Source organism: Theobroma cacao, chromosome 8, assembly GCF_000208745.1.
Source record: "Theobroma cacao cultivar B97-61/B2 chromosome 8, Criollo_cocoa_genome_V2, whole genome shotgun sequence".
Classification (NCBI taxonomy): domain Eukaryota; kingdom Viridiplantae; phylum Streptophyta; class Magnoliopsida; order Malvales; family Malvaceae; genus Theobroma; species Theobroma cacao.
In genome coordinates this window covers 18,933,545-18,943,060 of record NC_030857.1, presented here as the reverse complement: position 1 = coordinate 18,943,060, position 9,516 = coordinate 18,933,545, and the positions used below count along the sequence as shown (strand labels likewise).

General features: G+C 34.1%; 2 protein-coding genes across 3 annotated transcripts; one reads left to right on the top strand and one right to left on the bottom strand.

The window, feature by feature from the left end:
- LOC18593128 (pentatricopeptide repeat-containing protein At4g38150) lies at nucleotides 910-2,122 on the top strand. Its single transcript, XM_007020190.2, has one exon. The coding sequence runs from the start codon at nucleotides 1,009-1,011 to the stop codon at nucleotides 1,951-1,953; it is 945 nt and encodes a 314-aa protein (XP_007020252.2). The 5' UTR covers nucleotides 910-1,008; the 3' UTR covers nucleotides 1,954-2,122.
- On the bottom strand, nucleotides 2,815-8,934 carry LOC18593127 (protein-tyrosine-phosphatase PTP1). 2 transcript variants are annotated; one of them, XR_001929134.1, is made up of 9 exons: nucleotides 8,562-8,934; nucleotides 8,377-8,473; nucleotides 8,165-8,247; nucleotides 7,916-8,056; nucleotides 6,967-7,101; nucleotides 4,540-4,688; nucleotides 4,309-4,445; nucleotides 3,451-3,536; nucleotides 2,815-3,273 (listed from the first exon to the last, which is right to left on the bottom strand). XR_001929134.1 is itself a non-coding variant. In XM_007020187.2 (9 exons), exons 1-9 carry the CDS (start codon nucleotides 8,754-8,756, stop codon nucleotides 3,270-3,272), a joined length of 1,032 nt encoding a protein of 343 aa, XP_007020249.2. In that variant the 5' UTR covers nucleotides 8,757-8,933; the 3' UTR covers nucleotides 2,815-3,269. The 2 variants fall into 2 exon arrangements, 1 of the variants encoding a protein (XP_007020249.2); XM_007020187.2 differs by having other exon boundaries at nucleotides 4,309-4,450; nucleotides 8,562-8,933.

Here is a 9,516-nt window from a genome sequence, read left to right as displayed (position 1 = left end):
AGTGTTGAAAGTGCTTCAACTTATATTCTTCTTTCTTTTATGTTATGTAACGAGCTTTATTGTATTTATTAGTTTTGAGATTATTTAAGTGTTATTTCTAATGAATTATGTTTTTGTCTTTCCAGTTGAACATCTTGGACTATAAAGCTTTGGAAGCTACTTTTTATTAATGAAACGAGCTTGTTAGAGGAAAAAAACGGAAAAAGGTAATAGTAATATCTATGCTATTCATACCTCTTATAGGTTCTTAAATTTTGGCAAAAGAATTCTTAAAATATAAGTTTACAAGTATAGAATAGGGAAAATAAACATTTTGTTAATCTTATAACTTATATGGTAATATTTAAATAAGAAAATAAATTTAAAATAGAATTAAGAGAACTTATATAAGCAACTGAAATTCAAATTTAAAAGGATTTATATATAACTTAGTAGTTAATTACTTATTGATTGAATTTATAAGTAATTTAATCATTAAAATTAAAATACAAATAAAGCAAGGTTAGAAATTTTTATAACTAATAAAATTATTGGTGTACATGATTCAAAAGAAAAAGGCCTAGTTGTAATGTTCTATGACTAAATATAGTATTTAGATAATTATTTTTTAAAAATATTGGCTACTCTTCTTATTTAGGCATAATATTTTTAAAAAAAAAAATTAAAAAAAATCATTATTCTTTCGCTGCATCAAATTTTCACACTTTTGTTTTAAGTTTGAATCAAATAAATTTAATTAATACTTAACTAATTGATGTTAATGAAATCATTAATTTTAATGTGAATATATTATAATAAATAATAAAATGATATGTTCAAGTGACGTGACAATATTTTTGGTAGCTTTTACTAACTAATATTGTTTACTTTTATAAAGATGATTAAGGTATTTGAGGTTCGAGTACAGCAATCCGAAGAAAACTCCCCTCCCTGTCCTAGACACTTCCATTCACTCTCTCCTTCGTCCAGCTCTTGAACTGTCCTCTCCTTTGATTAGTCCTGCAAATAATGTCATCCACGGCCATGGCTAAGGCAATAATGTCTTGCTTCCTTTTGTCATCTAAACATCCTTCTTCTTTGCGTTCCTTCATCCGAAAGACAAATTTCTTCTCACTTCCAACATTCTTTCCCTCACTCATTAACCCAAAAATCCACATTTCCTCTTCACTTTGTCTACCCACAACAACCCATAGATTTACATTACTCTCATCACCCTTCTCCTCTTCTTCCCAACCCCCAAACCATACCCAAAGAATCAACACCAAGGTCAACTTTTCCCTCTCAGACTCAGACTCAGACTCTGAAGAAGTTTCCAGAAAGCAGGAATTGGACAAGTCCAAACTCCCTCCTCCTTACGATCCCTTTAACAAAAAGCCCATTATTGAAGAACCCCAAGACCCCAAAAACCTGCAACAAGTGTTCCATGATATGCGAAGTGATGGCCTTATCGACAACGCCGTTAAGATGTTCGATGCATTGTCAAAAGACGGGCTAACCCATGAAGCATTGGAGCTCTTTTCCCAGTTTAAAGACAAGGGTCAAATGCCAGACGTGGTTGCTCATACAGCTGTTATTGAAGCTTATGCCAATGCTGGTCATTGTAAAGAAGCTCTCAAAGGTTTCATGCGGATGTTGGCATCTGGGGTTGCACCCAATGCTTACACTTACACTGTTCTCATCAAAGGCCTTGCTGCTGGAGATGCTAAGCATCTTGGGGATGCAAAGAAGTATCTGATGGAGATGTTAGAGAGAGGGATTAGGCCTAACGCAGGTACTTACACGGCGGTTTTCGAGGCGTTTGCCAGGGTGGAGAAGGTGGATGAGGCTAAGGACTTTTTGGAACGGATGAAGGGGAAGGGATTTGTGCCTGATGAGAAGGATGTTAGAGAGGTTCTTAGGAATAAGAGGGGACCGGGATGTCGAAGTGTCATGCGTATTCTCTTTGACAAATGATTGGAGTTTGATGCACAAATTTTATTTTTAATTTTAAATGCATTTGGATTTACAAGATATTGATAAAGTTTTTAATTTTTCGATTGAAGAAGAGATTGGATGTGACATAATTTATCTCTCGTTACAAAATGATTAATTTTTCAATTTAGACAAAAGATTGAATTTGACATGGTTCATTTGTATCTCGCACAAATTTTGTTAGTATGGTCTTCCTGGTAACTTGAATCGCTGCATCTTGTTTGCTTTCTTTCGATGTTTGTGGTAACTTGAAGGAGAACTCCTGGTTTTGTTGCTTGAACCAAATCCTATCATTATCATCATAAATTGATTACTTTGATGATAAATAATCCTACCCTACCTTTGATTGAAATTTTCACATTTGGATTCTCAACTATATCAATATGGTAGGGACTGCAAGAAGAATCCAAACATCACATACCAGACTAGACACTTCTTTTCATACCGGCAAATGCTTGATGCTCAAGGTTTTGAGGTCATTAAGGTCTAAAGATCACCCCACAACTATCCTCTAAAAGTATCAGTTACGACAGATTACGATCATGTTAAATGGACAATGCATGCGTGCCGTAAGGTTCAGGTAATGGAACACAGATTCCACCTGTTGACAGGGTAATCTCGTGATCAAGATACCATCATCATTCCAGCACTTGAAGAGTAGACAAGTAAGCATTTACTGTCTGGACTCTAACCCAATCAACAGCCTATCAGACTTCAGTTCTGATACCAAAGTTTGGAATTCCATTATCGCAGCTCAGTACCACAACTGACCAACCTACCAAGTAATTCCCATTTTATCAAAATAACGAAACAAGACTATTTTCGTCTCTCTACCATGTCAGCTGTTGCAACGTGTATGAAATTAACATTGACAAATACAAGTATCATTAATATACAAATACTTGATCAACAAATAAAGTCCACAAATAAAAGACTGGGTTTGGAAATACATAACCTTGTTCAAATTATCATTAATCCATCATAAAGACGAGAGATATAGGAACAAACAGGCCCTTTCCATATGCAACCTGGTTCTGGAATGGAGTCAAGGGTGGGTAAAACAGTTTCTGTCCATATTCCTAAATTTGGCAACTGCTGCAACCTTGAAACTAAGCTCAACTGAAGTAATTGATTAGAAGTATTCTTTATTTCCAGGATGCCATGTAACCCCAAGATGCTTTAGAAACAGATGGATATAGAGGAAGTATCATTAAATATGCATTTCTCCAACTTAAGAGAAATAAGCAAATGCTGTGCTTCTCGTTGCTGAATCAGAATCAGCTTTAGTTGGGAGAAATCTAGCTGCCAATGAAAAAAGACAAAAAAAAAAAAAAAAAAAGAAAAGAAGCAGCCATTGTATTAGTAAATACATTTTAGACTTTATACTGCATGTGTCAAAAAACAGGTCTAAGACAGTTGGTCATGTAATAAATAGTTCTGTAAAAATTCAAGAAAATTCAAGAGACTCAAAGAACAAACCATTTTGAACTGTATTCACTGCTGAACTCTGAGACGAGGTCTCTTAATTCATCAACAATCGCTTTGTAGCAGAAAATATATTGATCCTATTAAACGGTAAGCAGAGAAAGAGTCAGTCAAAACTTCATAATTTGGAAAACAAGGATGTGCAGGGGAAAAATATAACGTAATCAGGCTTGGTCAAAAACTCTCATTAGAACAGAATGTGAAGCACCTTCTCATTTTGATTCTTAACAAATTGGACTACAGGAGAAGAATAGGGATTTATTCTTTCCATATACTAATAGTTTCTGTCAAGAATTGGATCAAAGAGCTATCCTATTTATGTGACCATGTGAGCTAAAGATTATGAGCAATATATAACTTTAGTATAATACAGTCCGTAATCAAACAATTATCAAATTATTTTCTTGACGGTTAATATCTTTACTCACCAAAGATGATTCTTTCATTAATACTACAAGAAAAAAACATTAATACGAAACAGAGCACACCCTACTAAAACTCTCAGAAGCATACTTTTTTTAGATAGAAACTTTAATTGCAACGATATCTTTAAATAGTTGCTTAAAGCATTTCTAATCAGTGTGCCAACTACATTGTACTCACAATGTGCAAAAAGATCCATATAGATATGTGTTGCTTATTACTCTCTTTTGTTCTGATTACTGCAAGGTCTCCAGTAAAATTTCAGTGCCTACTCAGCATCACTAATGAGTACCGACCATAAGTTCCATACAGCTCCATACTCTTTCAGGAACTCAGAATATCCTAATAGCTTAGCAAGTTGAAATTGTGTACAGAAATCAGATGTACTTAACTTAAAAGTGAAGTTCTAAACATGGAAGGAAGTAATACCATGGTTTGAACCATTCCAATACGCTGAGACCTAAACGTAGATACGGTATTAGCAAGGTCCAACGCAGACATGTCCCCAACAAGGATTCTCTGGATTGTGTTATGAATTGCACAGTATGTTCCAGTTCTCCCAATACCTGCACTGAGTCAGAGAGAAATTGTCTCAGGGATATATATGATTGACTTTAACATCCTTGAACAATATTTTAAAGTAATAAAGATGAGCTGAACCTGCAATGCACCACTATAGGGCCAAGATTTGGTGGTACTTTTAGTACCCTTTTCAAGATTTCACGGACAGCAAGTGTGTCTACAGGAACTCCATGGTCAGGCCATTCAGGATATTGAATGTGCAAAACCGATACCGGAGGGTCCTCTGACTGCAAGATGATAACAAAGGATCAGGCAACCGGTTATTTAGATGACAACAAAGAAGTATTTTGCTTTTCAATTTCTAGATAAATAGAGAAAACATTTTACCTTAGAAATGCGATACGCTTTTTTGTTTTTCTTTTTTACCCCCACAGGGGAGGCAAGGCTGTGAAATCTTCCCTACCAATTTTTCTAAACTGTTTTAAAGAAGGATGGCCAAACAACCATCACATTACTGAAAATTTACAGTTGAAAACAATGTGTACAAGTACCATGCTGTAAGATCTTTTTTTTTTTTGTTATAAGCTACTATACTGTAAGATAACCCATATCACACTAGAGTGAAACTCCTCAGCAATTTTACTTCACCTAACAACTAAAGGAAACTTTGTTTATCTCATGCCTAGTGATTTCTTTAAAACATAAAGAAGTTGGATGTTTAACGGATGTAATCTTAAGTAGTCAATGCCTTCTTCAACCGGTCCCTCCAACCAAGCTGCATTGTTTCCGAGGCACTGGATGACTGATTCAGTAATTAAGTTGCCTAGTGGCTTGTATGCCAAAATTTAGAGAAAGAAAATGGGCCAAGGGGGAATACATATATAATTAGGCAAATGCCTTTAACAATCAAAGTCCTTTATCAGAGTAAGTTAACTTTGCATGTGATCCTCATACTTAACAAGCACCCTGGTTTCATGTTTAGGGCAGGAGCTTAGAGGATAGCTGGAACAAGGGCAGCTACAGCATAGCATACATGATAATCAGTTGATTTTACTTAGTTCCACATTTTAGGACATGTCAGGTTATAAATTGGCTGACGTAGCTCATCATATTAGTTATTATCTCTAGTCCTTTGCTTTCACTTTTCCTTTTTTTAATTTCAAATTAAGAAAACTGGTTCACTATCTTTGAGGTTCGACACCTCCCATCTAAAGGAATACAGAGGCATACATGAAGAGCAAAAACAAAATTTCCTGATTCATGAAACTTGCAAAGACTTACCACATTATATCACTGTCTAAGACTTAACATCACTATCAACCTTAATTACGAAACTCAATCACTACCTGACATCATATTTATTTGACCAGTTCTTCCTCCCAAATTCCACCACCTTTCTGATGGCACCAATAAAAAGTATAACCTGCCTTTACAGCTAAAACATGTTATAGGGTTGCACATCTCTTCCATGATCTCCAAATCCTTCAGCAATAGCTAACACTTAATTATCAAGTCTTCTACCACTTTGCCTGGGTTACATTCAAACTATATTCTGTACACAATGAAGGTTTTTTGAGACTAACATCCTTTCAGAAATTTATCCAAAATCTTTGTTCAATTTGATAAAAGAATTTTCCTCGAACTCCCACATCCTTTCTAAAGCTGTTGAGAAATCATTCTCAATTTCAGCTATCAGAAATCTTAATCATCCCAAAAAAGAAAATAAAAGCAACATAGCTCAATTAGCTTTAAACAATTTTCAACTCATCATAAAATAAATAAATCAAGAGTGTTTCTAACTTCAAATATGGTGCTCTCAGCAATCTCTAGCCATCATTGTATCTCAATTCTATTATTGAAAATAAAGCCTTCAACTTAAACAGTCAACTTGAAAGCACTGTATTCAATTCTTAGCATCCATGGTTGATGCCAACTCAGATACAAGTGATCTAGAATCTGATCTGTAATAAATCTTAAACAAATACTATATGACATAGAAAATTAGTTCACCTTGGAAGAATGAATTTTTTAGGGGGTTAAAGTAAGAGAAGAGTCCTCTTATGGCATTAGCCTCAGTCTCTGTATAATATATTGCAATAACAGGAACTGATTGTCCACTTTCTTCAGAGTAACTACTCACAACATTATACTTTAACTTGACAAACAAGAATGACTTTAAATTTCGCTTCAGTATTCCAATACCTTCCATAACAATTAATTAATAATATATCCAACTTACAAAGTCACTCCAGAATCTGTTCTGAGGTTACTAGGGAAAAAATTACTAAAAGAAGTTATTAATAAAGGCTAAGGCTCCAGGCTAATTTTGGGAATTAATACTTCCAAAGGAAAAGTATTAAGAATCCAACAAAATCCTGAAGGGAACTATGCATTTTGCAATCTTCTATCAAATACACTACAAAAGAAATATATGAATAGGTTATTATTAGATGGAAAAACTTTCTTTTCTCTTAAGAATAACCTCCAGCCTTTTGGCCATTGCAGTACAAACCATTATTAGCATTTCTTCTGCAAGTTCTTTTTAAAGAATAACAAAAATCATACCTCGCTATAATTTACTTCCAAGCTGCGTAGCAGTAATGAGGTGTCTGTTGCTTGTATCCATTTTGTATCGATACAGATATTACCAAATTGTCTAGGAACACCTTCTACTTGAAAGTAATCTCCACACTTTACCACCTGCACAGGATAAATTCTAAATAAGAATAAACCAAAAAAAAAGAGAAAACCAAAATGAAGACTAGAAACATGAAATTGTGCTTACTCAACCAAAAAGTGTAAAGGAAAAATGTTATGACACAAAACTCTCTATCATCACTGAAAATATCGACATCAAAAACAACTAATTCAGATAATAACTTCAGGAGCTTCTTAAGGTTTTCTGTACAGTCCACAGGCAAGAGAGTTAAGAAATGAAAACATATATAATGAGTGATAAAGAGACTAAACAACAAAGCTGCCTCATAATTACTGCATCTCTTATTTAAATCACATTACAACCAGCAAGTATACTCCCAAAAGAAAACCAATTGGATTTGTTCATATGATATTAAAACCAATAGGATTTGCTCATATGGTATGAACATACATATTAATAAATATCAATCTACCTTTTGACCAAAAGAAAGAAAAAGAGTATGAGCCTACGTGTTCCAGTGGTTTTGAAAGAATGCAAGAGCAAGTTTTCATCTCCTGTGAAATGATGGTGATACAATAAATAATCATCTAGATCATATTTTGAAAAAAGAAAACAGTATTTAGTTGCATCACACACAAACAGCACATAAAACCAACTACTTATATAAGCCAACCAAACCTGGAAAGATGAACAATCTGGTTTAACTAGACATGCATAGCTGCAAACCATGAATATTTTGGACTAGAAACAGCATATAGTCAAACTCAACCATTTTCAACTCTCAAGGTACCAAAAGGTTCACATCAACCCCTACAGAATGAAGTTCTTTTGATAAGCCCCTACAGAATGAAGTACCTTATAATTGTCAACCAACCGAGTAAGCATCACAATGACAGGGCAATGACGTTGGATCACCATCTCCCAGAAGTCTTCATAGGTATGTGGTATTGGACCCTGTGTGGCTATAAACTGAGAAATGTTCTCTGACGAAGAAGTCTACATTAAAAACATTACAATCCTAAAAAGGTCAAAATGGATGAAAGTAGTACCAAATACCCTATATAAATTCCTTTCAACTAAAATATAAAGAACATAGAAATCTACCGTGATGAAGCTGGCATTGATATAACCCTTTGCAGCTGGTCTGTAATCTTTACATGAGTTAAGAACAACTCTATTTTTGTCAACTGAAACCATTAAAAGGAAGTCCGCTCAATAAAATTCAATTTGACAAAAAAAAAATTCTTAATGATTAACACAAACTAATCAACCAAGGAAATTTACTTAAGAAAGAATATAAACATTTTTTTAAGTACATGGTACAACATCAGAGTATCGATTCTTGTTCAAATTTACACTGTTAAGACCCACTGTACAGCTCCTCGCCATCTCCGAAGGTCTAATCCTATTTGCCTACAAATAATAACACAAAAATTAAAAACCCAGTTCCGGAAAACAATATATAAATGCAAAAACTAATTAATATTAGGAATGGAGGCACCTGCAAGCGAGCGAACTCTCGGGTAATTTCGTGGGGCATCAGGAGCTTTTCGGAAAACAATTTGAGAGCCTGAGAGCAGTAGTTGAATTGACTGGGAGTGAGCGAGACTCGGGGCGGATAATCGGCGGAGAAGACGAAACGGTTCGGAGGAGGAGGGTTAGAAGAGGAGGAGCGAGGATTAGGGGCGGCGGCCATGGCCGGTTTCCGCTTTGGAGAAACGCAATTGGAAATGAGGTTACCCGTTGTAGGGTAAAGGAATGGATTCGGTTTGGTATTTGGGGGGGAATCAGAGAAATGATTCGGAGTTTGATGGAGGGGATCCGAATAATCTGATGGTGGCTATAATTAGTTAATCATAATCTCAGCATTTCCTAAACGGTTTATATGTTTATTTGTTCATAAAATTATTTATAAAATTATAAAATTCACTCTTTAAATCATCCAAGAAATAATTAGGTAATTTATGAAATAATTTTTGAAAATAATTTTTGAGTAAAATGATATGGAAGGCTTCTTTTTTGTTTTTATGTTTTAATTATGAAACACTTATAATAATTTTATTCAATTTTGAATAAATTAAAAACATTAAATATTCAAAAAAAATTTTGAAAATTACCCATTTTTTTGCTTGGTGGCAAGGTCAAGATAAGTTTTGGGCTTCATGAATATAAATTTTCTCTTTTATTTATTATGAATAGATGTAATTTTACTTATTCAAATTCGTTCTTAGTACTTTTAATTGTCTGACCAATAATTAATCGATTTGTGAATCTAATTGAGACTCAACAGAGAAATTTTAGATTGAATTAAGGTTTAAATAGTGTATGTTCGTGTCACTTAAGTGATCTGATTCATAATTTGGGTAGACATACATCAATTGCCATACATAGTCACATTAAGACACTTGCTTAATGAACTTAATTTAATTGATTCATATAGACATATAGTAAACTAA